The sequence below is a fragment of the Mustelus asterias genome, unplaced genomic scaffold (assembly GCF_964213995.1).
Source record: "Mustelus asterias unplaced genomic scaffold, sMusAst1.hap1.1 HAP1_SCAFFOLD_451, whole genome shotgun sequence".
Taxonomy (NCBI): domain Eukaryota; kingdom Metazoa; phylum Chordata; class Chondrichthyes; order Carcharhiniformes; family Triakidae; genus Mustelus; species Mustelus asterias.
Window position 1 is genome coordinate 209,571 of NW_027590404.1, and position 20,897 is coordinate 230,467.

The window sequence follows — 20,897 nt, forward strand, 5'->3', positions numbered from 1 at the left end:
CAGACACGGATATAATGACTATCTTGTCTCAAGGTCTTGGCCCAGACAAATGAACACACACTGCTCCTTGACTCTTGTACACATGTAGGAGATAAAAGCTAGGCTGCTTGCCTGCCAAGAGCATGCACTCCCAGTAGCTAGAAGTTACTACACATGTAAAGGCAATACAGTGATTGGGAAAAGGAACTGAAATCTCTCGGCTGGACTAAAGATGTCTGGACCACAGAGTCAGCAGAAGCCAACTTTACTGAAAGAAATTGCATTGACTGCATCTCATCAGCAACTCAAAGATTTCCTGTATGACTTTCTATTTATTTCTAATCCGTATGTATGTAGATGCAATTATGTTACCATTTCTCACCCTGTCTTTTTGTAGTTCATAAACTTATTCTACCTTAATTCATGAAAGCCAGGTTGTTTTGGCTCATTTCTTAAACATATATATTGGTCTAGGAAAAAGAATCTTGTTAAATTAAACCTTTGTTGCTACCAGCAGAGAGTGGGTTGAATAAAGACAGAGCCACATATTCCAGGCAGATGGTGACAAACTAAGGGGTCTTGCCTGGATTGATAACTCTTGAGGAACCCACCTGGGGCTGGTCATAACAGTATCGTCGCCCACTTAATGTTGTTAACACTAACTTGTAGTGCACTTAACTTACTGGAACATCCCAAGACACTTCACAGAAGCATTACTGAACAAAGTATGACATCGAGCCACATGAGACATTTGGTCATATCACCAAAAGTTTGGTCATGGAAGTACGTATTAAGGAGTGTGTCAAAGGAGGAAAGTGAGGTGTCGGGAGGGAATTGCAGAGCTTGGGACTCAATCAATTGAAAGCCCAGCCACCAGTGATGCAGCAATTATAATTGGGAATGCGCAAGAGGCAGGATTCGAAGAATGCACATAGATATCTTTGATTGTTCTGGGGCTGCAGCAAATTACAGAGATAGGGAAGAGAGAGGCCAGGGAGGGATTTGAAAATGAGGATTAGAATGTTCAAATCAAGACACTACTTGACTGGTAGCCAATGTAAGTCAGCAAGCACAGCAGTGACAGGAACATCCCATTAGTCCTTCATATCTTTTGTACTTGTCTGCTAGTTTTAATGACTTGTGCTCCTTTCCTGTTCCTAGCTTTTCATTATTTGGAAAATGTTTTGATATATCTTGTGTTCAAAGTGTACATCCTCACACTTTGCCATATTAAATTTCATCTGCCAGTTTTATCCATGATGGGCCTCCATCATGCTTACCATCTTCCTTTGTGCCAGATAGGACTTCCACCAGTAGAGAGTTTCTCCTTGGTTTCCCCTGACTCCCGTTTTGCTCAGGCTCCTTGATGCCACATTCAGTCAAATTCTGCCTTGGTGTTCAGGGCAGTCATTCTCACTTCACCTCTGGAGTTCAGCTCTTTTGTCCATGTTTGGTCCAAGGCAATAATGAGAGCAAGAGCCAAATAGTCCCGATAGAACTCAAACATTGCATTGATAACGCAGGTCATTACTGAGCAAGTGCTGTGTTATAGTACCGTCAACAACACTTTACATCGAAAATTGATTCATAGAATCCCTACAGCACAGAAGGAGGCCATTCAGCCCATCAAGTCTGTACCACCCACAATCCCACCCAGGCCCAATTCCCACACATTTACCCTGCTAATCCCCCTGACATTAAGGAGCAATTTATCATGGTCAATCAACCTAACCTGCACATCTTTGGACTGTGGGAGGAAACCGGAGCACCCGGAGGAAACCCACGCAGACACGGGGAGAATGTGCAAACTCCACACAGACAGTGACCCAAGGTCGGAATTGAACCTAGGTCCCTGGCGCTGTGAGGCAGCAGTGCTAACCACTGTGACACCATGCCGCGTATGATGTAGACATACGTGGTCAATTTTGCACATTGTCAGGCAAATGCCTGTGTTGTAGCTTTACAGAAACAGTTGGCTAGGAGGTGCAGCTACTTTGCCAGAATACTTCAGGGCCCATGTTCTTTTCTGTATTCAGTCCTTCAGTCATTTCTTTATATGTGGAGTGAATCATATTGGCTGCAGATTGGAATCTGTGATGCTGGAGACCTCAGGTGGAGATGGATCAGCTGCTTGGCATTTCTGGCTGAAGATGGTTGCAAATGCTTCAGCTTTTGTCTTTTGTACTAATGTGCTGTGCTCCTCAATCACTGAATGTGAGGCTATTTTTGAAGCTTTCTGTTAGTTGTTCAATTGCCAACATAATTTACAACTGAATGTGACAACTGCAAAGTTTTGAACCGTTGGTTATAAGATGACCTGGCTCTACTGCATACTGTTCCACTGTCTAGCATGCATACTAGCTGTGTTGTAGCATCACCAAGTTGGCACCTCAATCTTAAGTCTGCCTGGCACTGTTCCTGGCATGCCCTCCTACACTTCTCATTGAAGCAGGGTTGAATCCCTGGCTGGATGGTAATGGTGGTTTGAGGAATGTGTTGGGCCATGAGGTTACAGATTGTGATTTTGTACAATTCTGCTGCTGATAGCCATAGTGCCTCATAGATGCCCAGTTTTGAGCTGCTAGATTCATTTTATTTAGCACAGTGATGGTCCACATAACACAATGGAGGGTTTGCTTGGTGTGAAGATGGGACTTTGTCTCCACAAGGATGGTCACTCTTCCCTATACTGTCACGGACAGATGCATCTGCAACCAGTTGATTGGTGAGGAGGTCAGGTGGGTGTTTCCCTCTTATTCTTCCCAGCATCTGTGGCAGTCTCAGTCAGGTAGATATGTCATAGAAGCATAGTATCCCTACAGTGCAAAAGGAGGCCATTTGGCCCATGGAGCCTGCACCAGCAACAATCCCACCCAGGCTCTATCCCCATAATGCCACATATTTACCCTGCTAATCCCCCTGGCCAATCGAGCCTGCACCAGCAACAATCCCACCCAGGCCCGATCCCCATAACCCCACATATTTACCCTGCTAATCCCCCTGACACTAAGGGGCAATTTAGCATGGCCATTCCACCTAACCTGCACATCTTCGGACTGTGGGAGGAAACCAGAGCATCTGGAGGAAACCCACGCAGACACGGGGAGAACATCCTTAAGAGATCATCCTTAACATTTTAAGAGACTTTTGGATAAATTCATGGAAGTTAGTACGATAGAGGTAAGTCTAGTAGGTAGGGACATGTTCGGCGCAACTTGTGGGCCAAAGGGCCTGTTTGTGCTGTAGCTTTTCTAAGTTCTATGTTCTATCCTTGAGGGCTCAGGCAGCTCGATCAGTTTTGATGATATGGTCAGTGCTAGGGAATACATTTGTTTGTATTCTTCTCTGCAGTAGTTCAGTACAACCAAGTAACTTGCTAGAGGACAGTGAACCACATTGCTCTCGGTCTGGAGTCACATAAAGTCAGGTAAAAACTGCATACTTCCTTCCCCGAACTATGTTTCTGAACAAGTTAGGTATTTAAGGCAATCCCATAGTTTTGTAATTGTCATTGCTGAGACTAGCTTTTTTTTAAATTCCCAGTGTATTAATTGATTGAATTTAAATTCCCCCAGGTGCAGTGGTGGGATTTGAACTTGCATCTCTGAAACACAGCCTCTGAATTACCAGCGCAGTAACATTGTCACTAACTGTTCCCACATTATCATTACTCTCTATCTCCTACCTCCTAATAAATTCCTAATTAAAGTTCTTGTTGCTTTCAAATCAGTACCAATTGGGCACTAGTTCCAGGAATCAAACAAAAGAGGTGGTAATACATCCTATAAATATGGCGAATGGAAGTGGATGGCATACTGTGGGCACAGTGGGAAAGCCAACATTTATTTATTAGTCACAAGTAAGGCTTACATTAACACTGCAATGAAGTTACTGTGAAATTCCCCGAGTCACCACAGTCCAGCTCCTGTTCGGGTCAATGCACCTAACCAGCATGTCTTTCAGAATGTGGGAGGAAACCGGAGCATCCGGAGGAAACCCATACAGACACTGGGAGAATGTGCAAACTCCACACAGACAATGACCCAAGCCGGGAATCAAACCCAGGTCCCTGGCACTGTGAAGCAGCAGTGTTAACCACTGTGCTACAGTGCCACCCCGAATCAAAATAGCCCCAAATTGCTGGGTTTGCTCAGAGAGGGGTTCAGTGAGGACCATCAGGTAATTCTAAATACTGGCTCGTTACTGATGATGTGGGCACGGAATTTGGAACAGAACAGGGGTAAATGGAAGATAGCCATAGCCAGAGTTGACTTGGCACCTCTGGCAGAGGTCCCTATAAGAAGTCATATCGACACAGACATCAAGTGACTTCTTACTGTGCTTACCCCAGTCCAACGCCGGCATCTCCACATCAGAGGTCCCTGTGGCAGAAACCACTGCAAAAAGAAATGGCAAATGTCTTGGAAATGTCACATTGTCACAAAGCTAATGGAGATATCAGGAGAAAGCCCAGGAAAGGTTGTGCTAACTGTAGCAAACTAGGGTGCAGCAAAGCAAAATGTTGGAGTAAATTCCCAGGACAGTACAGTAGGTACTGGGATTGTTTAACCGCTGCTGAAACTTTATAGACAATTATGCAGTGATAGTCCAATTCAAAATCTGATATATGGCAGGGGTGGGGGCTTGGGGCGGGGGGGGGGGGGGGGGGGGTGCCAAACAGCAATTGGCAGTCACCCTAGCATTAGAGCTGCCAGATTTGACTCACCCATTCCATGTTTATTGCCACAATACTACACAGCTGGAGTGACCCAGCAACATGGAGTCCAAAAGCTTATTATTCCAGTAACAGTCAGCAGTGGCTGCAGGGTTGACCAGATTCATACAAGCTCTGGACTATGCTGGGTAAGTGACCCGACTACAATGCTGAGGGTAGTGATTCTACTGAACATGCCCAGGTACAAATCCTGAACACGCTTCAAGACTGTGTCTGATGCCAGGAGGGCTCAATGGGAAAGTTTACTACTCCTCGCAAATGGGAGGATCGTTGTAGTCAGGGATGATGGAAACAACCCAGCGGGTAAAGCTGTGGAGTTTGCACATTCTCCCCGTGTCTGCGTGGGTTTCCTCTAGCTGCTCCGTTTCCTCCCACAGTCCAAAGATGCGGGTTAGGTGGATTGGCCATGCTAAACTGTCACTTAGTGTCAGGGGGGACTAGCTAGGGTAAATACATGGGGTTATGGGGATAAGGCCTGGGTGGATTGTGGTTGGTGCAGGCTTGACGGGCCGAATGGCTTCCTTCTGCACTGCAGAATTCTATGTGCAGGTTAGGTGGATTGGCCATGCAAATTGTCCCTTATGTGTCCCGAGATGTGTAGATTAGTCATGGTAAATGCGCAGGGTTAGAGGATAGGGCCTGGGTGGGATGTTCTTTCAGAGGGTCGGTGCAGGCTCGATGAGCCGAATGGCCTCTTTCTGCACTGTAGGTATTCTAGGATGCTATAGGATACATGAACAGGACTGCTACCTGCTTCAAAGGGAAAGAGGCATCATTTAGTTATAATAGGTCAATTCACTGGATGGATACAGACATTCCCACTTGGGATTGCTGTGTCCTGACTGTAAGAAGTTTAACAACACCAGGTTAAAGTCCAACAGGTTTATTTGGTAGCAAAAGCCACACAAGCTTTCGAAGCTCTAAGCCCCTTCTTCAGGTGAGTGGGAATTCTGTTCACAAACATAGCTTATAAAGACACAGACTCAATTTACATGAATAATGGTTGGAATGCGAATACTTACAACTAATCAAGTCTTTAAGAAACAAAACAACGGGAGTGGAGAGAGCATCAAGACAGGCTAAAAAGATGTGTATTGTCTCCAGACAAGACAGCCAGTGAAACTCTGCAGGTCCACGCAACTGTGGGAGTTACAAATAGTGTGACATGAACCAATATCCCGGTTGAGGCCGTCCTTGTGTGTGCGAGGACGAGGACGGCCTCAACCGGGATATTGGGTTCATGTCACACTATTTGTAACTCCCACAGTTGCGTGGACCTGCAGAGTTTCACTGGCTGTCTTGTCTGGAGACAATACACATCTTTTTAGCCTGTCTTGATGCTCTCTCCACTCCCGTTGTTTTGTTTCTTAAAGACTTGATTAGTTGTAAGTATTCGCATTCCAACCATTATTCATGTAAATTGAGTCTGTGTCTTTATAAGCTCTGTTTGTGAACAGAATTCCCACTCACCTGAAGAAGGGGCTTAGAGCTTCGAAAGCTTGTGTGGCTTTTGCTACCAAATAAACCTGTTGGACTTTAACCTGGTGTTGTTAAACTTCTTACTGTGTTTACCCCAGTCCAACGCCGGCATCTCCACATCATGACTACCATCCTGACTGTAGCCAGGATTCTAGCAGAGGAAGTCATAGCACGGTGGGGTAACCCCATCCAAATGGACAGAGACCAGAGTACCCATTTCACAGGTAAAATCATTGGGGAGGTGTGCAGACAAATGGGGATTAAACAGAAATTTCACATCCCCTCTCACCCTCAGAGCTGGGAGATGGTTGAGCGTTTGGACAGGACTCTTAAGACATCCGTAGCGAAAGCAATCTAAGCAACTGTGGAAGGCTGGGTGACAGTTTTGCCAGGTATCTTGATGCACTTTACGGCCACCCCAAACCGAAACATTGGACTGGAAACCTGTGTCCAATGGTGTACTGCAGGGATCGGTGCTGGGTCCTTGCTGTTTGTAGTGTACATTAATGATCTGGACATGAATGTGGGGCTATGATCAGTAAGTTCACAGATGACACAAAAATTGGTGGTGTGGTAAATAGCAAAGAGGAAATCTTAGAATAGAGGCGCTATAGGTGGGCTCATCAGATGGGCAAATAGAATTGAACCCTGAAAGTGTGAGTTGATTGGGAGGATTAACAGTACAAGGGAATACACAATGAATGGTAGTACAGAGGACCAGAGTCCTTGGCGTGCCTGTCCATAGATCCCTGAAGGCAGCAGGACAGATAGATAAGGTGGTTAAGAAGGCAAATGGGATACTTGCCTTTATTAGCCGTGGCATAGAATATAAGAGCAGGGAGATTATGATGGAGCTGTATAAAACGCTCGTTAGGCCACAGCTAGAGTCGTGTGTGCAGTTCTGGTCGCTACACTGTAGGAAGGGTGTGATTGCACTCGAGAGGGTGCAGAGGAGATTCACCAGGATGTTGCCTTTTGTTGCTTTTTCACCCAGAGGGTGGTGGGAATCTGGAACTCTCTGTCTGAAAGGGTGGTAGAGGCAGGAACCCTCACAACATTCAAGAAGCATTTAGATGAGCACTTGAAACACCACAGCATACAAGGCTATGGAAAATGGGATTAGAATAGATCGATGCTTGATGGCTCGCACACACATGTTGGGCCGAAGGGCCTCTTTTTGTGCTGTAAAGCTCTATGACTTAATGTTGAATCCTAAGATCAGCTTCTATCCCCATTTCATTTCCCACATAGCAGTCATGAACATTAGTTGAACAAAAACACTTGTTAGCTGTAACCTATATCTGCACAAAGTTCCATTCAAAAATCACTCCTGTGCTCACTGACCTACACTGACTCCCAGTCCGGCAGCACTCCCTCAGTACTGACTCTTTGACAGTGCAGCACTCCCTCAGTACTGACTCTGACAGTGCGGCACTCCCTCAGTGCTGACCCTCTGACAGTGTGGCGCTTCCTCAGTACTGACCCTCTGACAGTGCAGCACTCCCTCAGTACTGACCTTCTGACAGTGCAGCACTCCCTCAGTACAGACCCTCTGACAGTGCAGCACTCCCTCAGCACTGACCCTCTGACAGTGCAGCACTCCCTCAGCACTGACCCTCTGACAGTGCAGCACTCCCTCAGCACTGACCCTCTGACAGTGCAGCACTCCCTCAGCACTGACCCTCTGACAGTGCAGCACTCCCTCAGCACTGACTCTCTGACAGTGCAGCACTCCCTCAGTGCCCTAATACTCTGTCAGTCTAGGTTTAGGAGTTGGGACGAATGTTGAATCAGAAGCGAGAGTGCTGACTGAGTTGCTCCTACTATCTCTCAGTGAGGCTTCAGGGCTGAGGGAGAAAGTGACAGCACTTTGCAAGAACATTACAAACATTCCAAAATGGCCATCACACAAAGTGCAAAAATATTCAGATTCTTTACATACTTCATGTAACACTTGCGACCTGCAAGTAAATTTAAAAGAGTAGTGTTGGTAATTTTTAAGAAGGGAATTGATTTTAAGGAGTGTGGGTCGATTGTAACCGGGGGCAGGGGAGTACTTGGGGCCTGCAGGAAGTCGCAGCTCTCTGGGTTATAGTGGTTGTGGGCTGATTAAGTGGAGGCGCCAGCTCCACACTTGCTGCTCTGGCCACTGAGGTCGGTGGGGGACAGAGGGGAGGAAGGCCCCAGCCCCAGCGGTTGAGTCCCGGTCGGTGGGAGCAGGGGAGTGCAGGCCCCAGTCTTGGAGGTGGAGTCTCGGTTGGTGGGGGCCGGGGAAGTTAATGCCCCCACGGTAGGGCTGCAGCACCGGCCACAGGTCACATATAGTCAGCTGGTCTTGGTCAGGAGTCTCCAGGTCCCTAAGGATCGCCAAATCTGTAAGAGATTGAATTAGGGGGCATGATGGCATGGTGGCACAGTGGTTAGCACTGCTGTGAGACAGCACCAGAGACCCAGGTTCGATTCCCGGCTTGGGTCACTGTCTGTGTGGAGTTTGCACATTCTCCTCGTGTCTGTGTGGGTTTCCTCCGGGTGCTCCGGTTTCCTCCCACAGTCCAAAGATGTGCGAGTTAGGTTGATTAGCTATGCTATATTGCCCTTTAGTGTCAGGGGGACTAGCTAGGGTAAATGTATGGGATTATGGGGATAGGACCTGGGTGGGATTGTGGTCGGTGCAGACTCGATGGGTCAAATGTCCTCCTTCTGCACTGGAGGATTCTATGATTCTTTCTATGATAGAGCATTGTTAGAGAGTTTAAAAGAGTTAGCTTAGAATTTCAAAAGCTTAGAACGAGAGTAAAAGATAAAAGTATAATGTATGTTGGGCAAAGCTCGCAAGAAGTCGCCTCGCTCTGGCGCCATCTTGGCTCTTGGATCACTCTGAGGTGCTTCAATACAGTCAAAGAAATGTTATGATCAATGACCTTTGCCTGATGTGTCTCTGCAGCAGCTGTCACAAGCTCGAGTGCACCCCTCAGCATGGAGTCCTGAGCTTGGAATGCGCCAATCTGCAACACTCGGTCGTGGACAATTCTTTGCTCTGGAAGATGAACAAGTTTCAGGCAGACCAAAGAGCGTCTTTCACCAAGTTCCAATCTTCCAGCAGCAGTTGGTGTTTGTCTTGGTGTGCGTCCCTGGGAACAGCCCTTAGAGCACAGAATCCTGCGTCACGGAGCTGCTCGGGATGAACCTCAATAATAAACCACCTCATCTCTCTCCAGACCTTCTTTGCACATTCCACAAGGAAGTGGACAACGGTCTCTTCCAAAACACAGTCACCTTGAGGGAAACGTTCAGATGGGGTGAGCCTCTGGGCATATAGGAATCACCTGAAGGGGAGGGTGTTTCTCATCACCAGCCCAAGCTTGGTCTTGGTGATGCTTGGTGTTGCTGTATGTGGCCAAGGTCTGGCCCATTCCCCAGTCCTGCAATGTGGAAATCACCGAAGCCATTTTCCGCTTCATCTGGGGTCAAAAATGTACTGTGTTCGGAGGTGCAAACCTATGATAAAGGGGGAAAAACGTGTCCAACATCACATGCTGATGGCCACCTTTGTGTGCTGCTGCATCAAGCTGTGTATAGATCCTCGGTTCGCAAACACCACATTTTACCGGGTTCTGAGGTTCTATCTGTCCCTTCTGCCGTGCCACTGGTCACCCTCCACCGTGGGAAGGTTTAAGAAGAAAAACATCTTTGACTACAAGATGATGAGGCAATGGTCTGGTCCAATGGGGAAAGGGGGTGGTGGATCCTGTCTGATCCTATCCGGCCCCACGAGGCCGCCCCGGATCCGAATACTCGCAACTGGACAGCGCACCTCGCCTGGACACAAAAGCCACGCCCACAACCGAAGCACCGCCCACAAACCAAAGCCACGCCCAGACTGAAGCCCCGCACTCAAGCCCCGCCCAGTCCGATCCCCGATACCGAAGCCACGCCCAGTCAAAGCCCCGCCCCACCACATTGTTTGGGCGCAGAGCTTGTTGGGAGTGGGTGTGGTTGTTGGCGGGCGGGCTGTTTGTCCGTTGGTGCCATGTCGGCGCGCGGGCGGAGGGTGAGAGAGAGAGAGAGAGACCCCCACCGTCCTGAGGAACCCCCACCCAGTGCGCTCTGCCCCACCGCCCGCTCTGTCCCCCCCCCCCCACGCTCTGTCCCCCCCGGCCCCCGCACGCTCTGTCCCCCCCGGCCCCCGCACGCTCTGCCCCCCACCCGGCCCCCGCACGCTCTGCCCCCCCCCCCCCGGCCCCCGCACGCTCTGCCCCCCCCCCCCCCGGCCCCCGCACGCTCTGCCCCCCCCCCCCCGGCCCCCGCACGCTCTGCCCCCCACCCGGCCCCCGCACGCTCTGCCCCCCCCCCCCCCCCCGGCCCCCGCACGCTCTGCCCCCCCCCCGGCCCCCGCACGCTCTGCCCCCCCCCCCCCCGGCCCCCGCACGCTCTGCCCCCCCCCCCCCCCCCGGCCCCCGCACGCTCTGCCCCCCCCCCCCCCCCCCGGCCCCCGCACGCTCTGCCCCCCCCCGGCCCCCGCACGCTCTGTCCCCCCCCCCCCACGCTCTGTCCCCCCCGGCCCCCGCACGCTCTGTCCCCCCCGGCCCCCGCACGCTCTGTCTTCCCCCCCCCCCGGCCCCCGCACGCTCTGCCCCCCCCCCCCCCGGCCCCCGCACGCTCTGCCCCCCCCCCCCCCCCCCGGCCCCCGCACGCTCTGTCTCCCCCGGCCCCCGCACGCTCTGTCTCCCCCGGCCCCCGCACGCTCTGTCTCCCCCCCGGCCCCCGCACGCGCTGTCTCCCCCCCGGCCCCCGCACGCTCTGTCTCCCCCCCCGGCCCCCGCACGCTCTGTCTCCCCCCCGGCCCCCCGCACGCTCTGTCTCCCCCCCGGCCCCCGCACGCTCTGTCTCCCCCCCGGCCCCGCACGCTCTGTCTCCCCCCCGGCCCCCGCACGCTCTGTCTCCCCCCCGGCCCCCGCACGCTCTGTCTCCCCCCCGGCCCCCGCACGCTCTGTCTCCCCCCCGGCCCCCGCACGCTCTGTCTCCCCCCCGGCCCCCGCACGCTCTGTCTCCCCCCCGGCCCCCGCACGCTCTGTCTCCCCCCCGGCCCCCGCACGCTCTGTCTCCCCCCCGGCCCCCGCACGCTCTGTCTCCCCCCCGGCCCCCGCACGCTCTGTCTCCCCCCCGGCCCCCGCACGCTCTGTCTCCCCCCCGGCCCCCGCACGCTCTGTCTCCCCCCCGGCCCCCGCACGCTCTGTCTCCCCCCCGGCCCCCGCACGCTGTCTCCCCCCCGGCCCCCGCACGCTCTGTCTCCCCCCCGGCCCCCGCACGCTCTGTCTCCCCCCCGGCCCCCGCACGCTCTGTCTCCCCCCCGGCCCCCGCACGCTCTGTCTCCCCCCCGGCCCCCGCACGCTCTGTCTCCCCCCCGGCCCCCGCACGCTCTGTCTCCCCCCCGGCCCCCGCACGCTCTGTCTCCCCCCCGGCCCCCGCACGCTCTGTCTCCCCCCCGGCCCCCGCACGCTCTGTCTCCCCCCCGGCCCCCGCACGCTCTGTCTCCCCCCCGGCCCCCGCACGCTCTGTCTCCCCCCCGGCCCCCGCACGCTCTGTCTCCCCCCCGGCCCCCGCACGCTCTGTCTCCCCCCCGGCCCCCGCACGCTCTGTCTCCCCCCCGGCCCCCGCACGCTCTGTCTCCCCCCCGGCCCCCGCACGCTCTGTCTCCCCCCCGGCCCCCGCACGCTGTCTCCCCCCCGGCCCCCGCACGCTCTGTCTCCCCCCCGGCCCCCGCACGCTCTGTCTCCCCCCCGGCCCCCGCACGCTCTGTCTCCCCCCCGGCCCCCGCACGCTCTGTCTCCCCCCCGGCCCCCGCACGCTCTGTCTCCCCCCCGGCCCCCGCACGCTCTGTCTCCCCCCCGGCCCCCGCACGCTCTGTCTCCCCCCCGGCCCCCGCACGCTCTGTCTCCCCCCCGGCCCCCGCACGCTCTGTCTCCCCCCCGGCCCCCGCACGCTCTGTCTCCCCCCCGGCCCCCGCACGCTCTGTCTCCCCCCCGGCCCCCGCACGCTCTGTCTCCCCCCCGGCCCCCGCACGCTCTGTCTCCCCCCCGGCCCCCGCACGCTCTGTCTCCCCCCCCGGCCCCCGCACGCTCTGTCTCCCCCCCGGCCCCCGCACGCTCTGTCTCCCCCCCGGCCCCCGCACGCTCTGTCTCCCCCCCGGCCCCCGCACGCTCTGTCTCCCCCCCGGCCCCCGCACGCTCTGTCTCCCCCCCGGCCCCGCACGCTCTGAGCTCACCGGCCCCGCACGCTCTGTTCTCTCCCCCCCTCCACGCTCTGTCTCCTCCCCCCCCCCCCCCCCCCGCACACTCTGTCTCCTCCCCCCCCCCCCCCCCGGCCCCTGCACGCTCTGTCCCCCCGGCCCCTGCACGCTCTGTCCCCCCGGCCCCTGCACGCTCTGTCTCCCCCGGCCCCCGCACGCTCTGTTTCCCCCCTGGCCCCCGCACGCTCTGTGTGTGCCCCCCCCCCCTCCTCAGCCCTCCCTCACCCACCCCCCCCCTCCCTCCCTCACCCACCCCCCCCTCCCTCCCTCACCCCCCCCCCCCCCCCCCCCCCCCCCCGGGCCCTCCCTCACCACCACTCCCTCGGCCCTCTTTCCACCCCCCCTCAGCCCCACCTACACACCCGCCCTCCCCCCTGCCTCGGCCCTCCTCTTCTCCCCCCCCCGCCCTCGGCCACCCCTCCCCACCCCCCTTCGGCCCTCCCCCCCCCCCCCTTCGGCCCTCTTCCCACCCCCACCTCGGCCCCCCCCCCCCCCTGCTTCGGCCCTTCTCGCCCCCCCCCCCCCCGTGTCCCACATTTTTTGGACAATAGTGAACATGTCTTAAGTATTTATTATGTTTTTGTACATTTTAGCACTGGATGCTTGAATTACTGTCAACTAAAATGTGAAAATTTACCCCCCATCCCCGTTATAGTGTTCATTGTCAGTGAAGAAAAAGCCTTTTAGAGAGGTTGGACATTGCCGTCGTACAGCTGAATGTGAGTGGAATCGCAGCACCGTTCCAGTGACTATCAGTCTATTGGAAAGCAGTGATGGTGAAGAAGATTGGATGGAGTCGGTTCTGAAGAAAACTGCTGATGGTGTGGTTCCTGAATCTCCAGTGACTATCGCAGATACTTGTATTGTTCCTGAAACACCAGCTAGTCAAATTGTAGCACAGTCCAAGTTACTGGTTTCCAGTGTGGTGACTACACCCACTTCCCACACTTGTCGCTCCAGGTTTAGCCAGTCAAGGGAACGTTCCAGAGTTAAAGTTCAGCTTTTCTCAAACACTGCGAATGCCGAAAATATGAATCCAGTTCGAGGTTGCAGTGTTACTGGCAAGACTAAGAGACAGGATTCATTTAGTGATTGTGAAAATCTTTGTCCGGTTAGGCTGTTTGGGAAGAGATCTGCAGCTAGCCCTGATGAGGTGCCCAGACCGACCAAGTGGAAATCGCAGGTTTCTTCTGATCATCTTCTGCAGGAGTGCCTGATGGCTATTAGCCAGGCTTCTCCAGGGCCCCAGTTGTGCAACTTTGTGAAGAAAACTGTGAATGGAAAACTGGAAAATGGAAAGATAAGACAACATGGACATTGTGTTTTGAAGTCACCCTCTTCGAGCTATTTATCTAAAGGGGCTAAGCTCTCTGTGACTGCAAGGAACAAGCTGGGACACCTACAGTTGCCCACATCCACAGCTTTATTAAGAAATCCTTTCAAGAGAATAGATAAAAAACTGGACACAAATTCACAGGGTGACAATTGTGATTCAGTGTTTGTCCAGATAGCTAGAAATAAATACAATGACTGCAGTAAAAGGGATGGAGACTGGAATCGCGTTCAGTTCACAATGCCAACAGGCAAAAACTGGTTAAAGGCAACAAGAGGAGTGGAGGCTGTGAAAATCCCAGGCACAACTGTGGAGCACGATCAGCGTGACGGGACCGGTAAACCTAGTTGTGTTGATTCAGAGTGTGAAGAGCAACATGCCAATTGTGGGGAGGATAAAGATGGTACTGAGACAGGAGACTTAAAGACTCGGTCTTCTCAGACTGAGTTGCATTTCAGTATATCAGACAAAACCCAACCCACAAGTACTGCAAAACAATCAGATGATCCACGAGAATCAAAGAGTTTCAGTAATGCAGCAGAGAAACCGGCTTCTGTCAGGTACAGTTGATATATTGCCCTCGCTTAACTTATGCAGATTTATTTGTCATGTCAATGTCTTGCTTGAAGCTCAAACACTTGTTAGATGATCTGTAACTCAACATATGTTCCTTACTTTATCATTTGCCTGCCTCTGAATGGTGTTTTATATACTTTAGACCAGTAATCCTGACTTTCAATAATGTGGAGATGCCGACATTGGACTGGGGTCAGCACAGTAAGAAGTCTCACAACACCAGGTTAAAATCCAACAGGTTTATTTGGTAGCACAAGCCACAAGCTTTCGGAGCGCTGCCCCTTCATCAGGTGAGTGGGAGTTCTGTTCACAAACAGGGCATATAAAGACACAGACTCAATTTACAAAATAATGCGAGTCTTTACAGGTAATCAAGTCTTAAAGGTACAGACAATGTGAGTGGAGAGAGGGTTTAAGCACAGGTTAAAGAGATGTGTATTGTCTCCAGCCAGGACAGTTAGTGAGATTCTGGAAGTCGTGGGGGTACAGATAGTGTGACATGAACCCAAGATCCCGGTTGAGGCCGTCCTCGTGTGCGGAACTTGGTTGTCAGTTTCTGCTCAGCGACTCTGTGTTGTTGTGTGTCGTGAAGGCTGCCTTGGAGAACGCTTACCCGAAGATCAGAGGCTGAATGCCCGTGACTGCTGAAGTGTTCCCCAACAGGAAGAGAACACTCTTGCCTGGTGATTGTCGAGCGGTGTTCATTCATCCGTTACTGTAGCGTCTGCATGGTCTCCCCAATGTACCATGCCTCAGGACATCCTTTCCTGCAGCGTATCAGGTAGACAACGTTGGCCGAGTTGCAAGTGTATGTACCGTGTAACTGGTGGATGGTGTTCTCACGTGAGATGATGGCATCCGTGTTGATGATCCCGGCATGTCTTGCAGAGGTTGCTGTGGCAGGGTTGTGTGGTGTCGTGGTTACTGTTCTCCTGGGTAATTTGCTGTGATGTGGAGATGCTGGCGTTGGACTGGGGTAAACACAGTAAGAAGTTTAACAACACCAGGTTAAAGTCCAACAGGTTTATTTGGTAGCATGGCTTTTTGGTAGTGTGGCATTTGGTAGTGTGGCTTTTGCTACCAAATAAACCTGTTGGACTTTAACCTAGTGTTGTTAAACTTCTTACTGTAATTTGCTGTGGACAATGGTCTGTTTGAGGTTGTGCGGTTGTTTGAAGGCAAGAAGTGGGGGTGTGGGATGGCCTTGGTGAGATGTTCGTCGTCTTCGATGACATGTTGAACGCTTCAGAGAAGATGTCGCAGCTTCTCTGCTCCGGGCAAGTACTGGATGAAGGGTAGTCTGACCGCCGTGTTGCCGTGTCCCGCCATCCTCTACAGACAAGCCCTCTGTATACACAAGTTCCATCCCACCATCAGACTCACCATGGACTACTTTCCGGAATCGGTTGCATTCTTGGACACACGCATCTCCATCAAGGACGGTCACCTCAGCACCTCACTGTACCGCAAGCCCACGGATAACCTCACGATGCTCCACTTCTCCAGCTTCCACCCTAAACACGTTAAAGAAGCCATCCCTGTGGACAAGCCCTCCGAATACACAGGATCAGCTCAGATGAGGAGGATCGCAACAGACACCTCCAGATGCTGAAAGATGCCCTCCTAAGAACAGGATATGGCGCTCGACTCATCGATCGACAGTTCCGACGCGCCACAGTGAAAAACCGCACCGACCTCCTCGGGAGACAAACAGGGGACACGGCGGACAGAGTACCCTTCGTCGTCCAGTACTTCACTGGAGCGGAGAAGCTATGATATCTTCTCCGGAGCTTTCACAATGTCAGCAATGAAGATGAACATCTTGCCAAGGCCATCTCCACACCCTCACCTCTTACCTTCAAACAACCGCACAACCTCAAACAGACCATTGTCCGCAGCAAACTACCCAGCCTTTAGGAGAACAGTGACCATGACACCACACAACCCTGCCACAGCAACCTCTGCAAGACGTGCCGGATCATCGACCTTCACGATACACGACAATGCAGAGTTGCTGAGTAGAGACTGATAGCCAAGTTCCGCACACATGAGGACGGCCGCAACCGGGATCTTGGGTTCATGTCACACTATCTGTAACCCCCCACGACTTGCCTGGGCTTGCAAAATCTCTCTAACTGTCCTGGCTGGAGACAATACACATCTCTTTAACCTGTGCTTAAACCCTCTCTCCACTCACATTGTCTGTACCTTTAAGACTTGATTACCTGTAAAGACTCACATTCCAACCATTATTTTGTAAATTGAGTTTGTGTCTTTATATGCCCTGTTTGTGAACAGAACTCCCACTCGCCTGATGAAGGGGCAGCGCTCCGAAAGCTTGTGGCTTGTGCTACCAAATAAACCTGTTGGACTTTAACCTGGTGTTGTGAGATTTCTTACTGTACCTTCCTTTCAATACCCTACCTCCTTATTTTGACTTGTATTTTCTATCTATAATTTCTGCACAATATATTGCAATGATCAGAGTTAGAAGTACGATAACTTGTGCTATCATCAATCTCAACTGACATCAATGCAATTAAACACATATCACTTTTCATTCAGGATCTTCTAGAGTTTTTAATATCCTCGAGTATTAACATTCTGCAACATCTATACAACATACTTCTGAGGTTCGAGTTCACTGAATTATTATTGACTCAGTAATGAGGATTAAGATATGCAATAATGGGGTATTGTTGTCGAGGCTTCATCCTCCAATAGTAATTCTGTTGATTCTGAGTTCTATGGTGATAGTTTATGTTTTCATTTATATTTTCACCCTTGGGTGTACACAACACACTGTCTGTGTGATAAAGCATTTCAGTTCCTCCCATCATCATTGTATCGGTTGCTGCAGTCATTCAATATTTATTTGCCGACGTACTGTTTGTGCTCCCCTTCCCCTATCATTCCAAGTTCACTTTGGAGATTGGAGAATCATACGTAACAAAATCCAAGGTCAGAATAGTTTGTTGTCTTACTATGCTGCATTCTTTTTGAGTGTGGCATTTCAGATCTGGTGCAATTCATTGCCATTATTCTTTCTTTGATGCAGGTTTTCTGTGCATTTTCTATGTACTGAGCCTGTGTCAGAGTCTTCACTCACTCTGATAGACGACCTGTTACATGTTCCAAGGTTGACTCCCATTCTTTGCTACGAAGGGTAGTGCCATACCATCGGTACAATATCCTCAGCCCTGCTCTTGCCTTGGGGCAAAAATGTTCTTGCTGTATCTGCAGTTCCTGTGAATCATTTTCTCTTCTTCATGAATGTAACAAAGGGCTTCTGTTGCCCACTGACATTGTCTTTTTTATCACATGCATTGCAAATGCCACATACAGTTGTCCACATCCACAGCTTTATTAAGAATTTTTTTTCAAAAGAATTGAACCAGGGCAGGACTTAGTTAATGGTAGGGTGTGGAGAGAGTTACAGAAGAAAGAGATCTAGGGGTACATGTTCATAGTTCCTTGAAAATGGAGTCACAGGTGGACAGAGTGGTGAAGAAGGCATTCAGCATACTTGGTTTCATTGGTCAGAACATGGAATACAGGAGTTGGGACGTCTTGTTGAAGTTGTACAAGACATTGGTAAGGCCACACTTGGAATACTGTGTACAGTTCTGGCCGCCCTATTATAGAAAGGATATTATTGAACTAGAAAAAGTGCAGAAAAGATTTAGAAGGATGCTACCAGGACTTGATGGTTTGAGTTATAAGGAGAGGCTGGATAGACTGGGACTTTTTTCTCTGGAACGTAGAAGACTGAGGGGTGATCTTATAGAGGTCTATGAAATAATGAGGGGCATAGATCAGTTAGATAGTCAATATCTTTTCCCAAAGGTAGGAGAGTCTAAAACTAGAGGGCATAGGTTTAAGGTGAGAGGATCCAAGTTTTTCAGAGGGTGGTGAGTGTCTGGAACAAGCTGCCAGAGGTAGTAGTAGAGGCGGGTACAATTTTATCTTTTAAAAAGCATTTAGACAATTACATGGGTAAGGTGTGTATACAGGGATATGGGCCAAATGTGGGCAATTGGGACTAGCTTCGGGGTTTAAAAAAAGGGTGGCATGGACAAGTTGGGCCGAAGGGCCTGTTTCCATGCAGTAAACCTCTGACTATGACTTTGAGATTAAAAACTGGACACAAATTCCGAGGGTGACAATTGTGATTCAGTGTTTGTTCAGATAGCTAGAAATAAATACAATGACTGCAGTAAAGGGGGTGGAGACTGGAATCGTGTTGTAAGGGGAAGTTTCTCGCTTCCTACCAGCATAAAAGATAAGCAGACATGAGTACAGTACAAAAAGGCAACACAAACTTTATGCTCTGCTTAAAATAACACAAACTGCAGGCCTGGGGAGAGACAGCTGCTCGTCAACTGCTCTCCCTGGCCATTGTGCATTTTACAATTTATAGGGTTTTGAACTTCGCGCCAAACATATGGTAATAGGCTCATCATTTACTACCAGTTACATGATCAGTGCCTGCTAATAACACAAAGCAGTGGCACAATAGCAAGATATTAAAACAGCCATTATAGATAGGTGGAATTGATCTGTGGCTGATGATGATGTGAACCCATTTCCCTGGGCTGATCTCTTTCTGGAGGGTTCCCTTTGTGTTTTGAGCCTCTTGCATCATCTAATCAGTTGAGTTATATAAACGATCTGGAAGAAGGTGTAACTGGGGTGATCAGTAAGTTTGCGGACGACACAAAATTGGCAGGACTTGCAGATAGTGAGGAGCATTGTCAGAAGCTACAGAAGGATATAGATAGGCTGGAAATTTGGGCAAAGAAATGGCAGATGGAGTTCAATCCTGATAAATGCGAAGTGATGCATTTTGGTAGAAATAATGTAGGGAGGAGCTATACGATAAATGGCAGAACCATAAAGGGTGTAGATACGCAGAGGGACCTGGGTGTGCAAATCCACAGATCCTTGAAGGTGACGTCACAGGTGGAGAAGGTGGTGAAGAAGGCATATGGCATGGTTGCCTTTATAGGACGGGGCAGAGAGTATAAAAGTTGGGGTCTGGTGTTGCAGATGTATAGAACGTTGGTTCGGCTGCAATTGGAATACTGCGTCCACTTCTGGTCGCCACACTACCAGAAGGACGTGGAGGCTTTGGAGAGAGTACAGAGGAGGTTTACTAGGATGTTGCCTGGTATGGAGGGGTTTAGTTATGAGGAGAGATTGGGTAAACTGGGGTTGTTCTCCCTGGAAAGACGGAGGATGAGGGGAGACTTAATAGAGGTGTATAAAATTATGAAAGGTATAGATAGGGTGAATGGTGGGAAGCTTTTCCCCAGGTCGGTGGTGACTCACGTTCACGAGGGGTCATAGGTTCAAGGTGAAGGGGGGGAGGTTTAACACAGATATCAGAAGGACATATTTTACACAGAGGGTGGTGGGGGCCTGGAATGCGCTGCCAGGCAAGGTGGTGGAGGCGGACACACTGGGAACGTTTAAGACTTATCTAGACAGCCATATGAACGGAGTGGGAATGGAGGGATACAAAAGAATGGTCTAGTTTGGACCAGGGAGTTTGGAAGGCCGAAGGGCCTGTTCCTGTGCTGTATTGTTCTTTGTTCTTTGAGCTATTGTCTATGTTTTCCCTGCTTGGAGTCTAAAGTGATTAGGCTGTCTGAAGTGATTAAGGGGTGCCCATGAGTCATCGCATTGCTGTGAGCTGCTGACAATATTTTAAAATAAATTTGATATACACGCGTAAAAATGTCCATGATATTAAGCATAAAAGTCGTCTTAAGCATAAAGGTCGCCCCCTTCAGTGTTCAGTTCACAATGCTTCCATCATCACAGCATCTCTGGTAAGGCCTTTATTCTGGTTAGCCTCATTTCATTACTTGCCTGTATCAGCTGGCTTATTTTACTCTGGCTCTTTCCTATCTATTGCACCAATTCTTCAGTAGACAATAATGTCTGATGCTCTCTCAGATTATCACCCCCTCCTTGTTTTATTTCACACCATTCTTAAAGTTACAAAGCCAATGCTTTGTGGACCAGGGAAGTCCAGATCCATTTCTTGCTTCCTCCAAAAACCAAAGTCGAATTCCAATTGAAGGTCCCCACAAGAGAGGCGAACAACATCCAAGCTGACAAGATAAGGCATTGCACCCCATCTTGGGCTTGATCTGAAGCTTGATCTTAGCCAAAAGGCCGAACAGATACTGTACTTCATCTGAGCCAAAGGACTGAGAAGCGCTGATTCCTGTTTGCCAATAATCCTTTAATAGGTTCTTCATTACCTCATTGTGTTCTCATTGTCAACTCCTGCTAACCCTATTTATCCCTAGCCATTCTGTCAACACTTGCTCTTAAACTGGTTCTCCTTATATTCCCAATCTTCTTTAGCCGTTGGTTCCTGCTTTCTACTTTTTGTTAACAATTCCTTTATTAATATCCCTACCAATTTGTCTATTAATTGTAACTCCCTTTACATACCTAGTTAACAGATTTAAACTCGTATTTAGCAAAAGTTC

The 20,897-nt window shown here is 50.9% G+C and overlaps 1 protein-coding gene across 1 annotated transcript in view; it reads left to right on the top strand.

Annotated features, from left to right (window-relative positions):
- Nucleotides 1-13,144: 13,144 nt before the first annotated feature.
- dna2 (DNA replication helicase/nuclease 2) overlaps nt 13,145-20,897 on the top strand; it is a 100,664-nt gene continuing 92,911 nt past the window's right edge. The window contains exon 1 of the mRNA XM_078204796.1: nt 13,145-14,375. Within this exon, the coding sequence (XP_078060922.1) occupies nt 13,273-14,375 (1,103 nt within the window). The 5' untranslated portion in view covers nt 13,145-13,272. The remainder of the gene's footprint in view (nt 14,376-20,897) is intronic.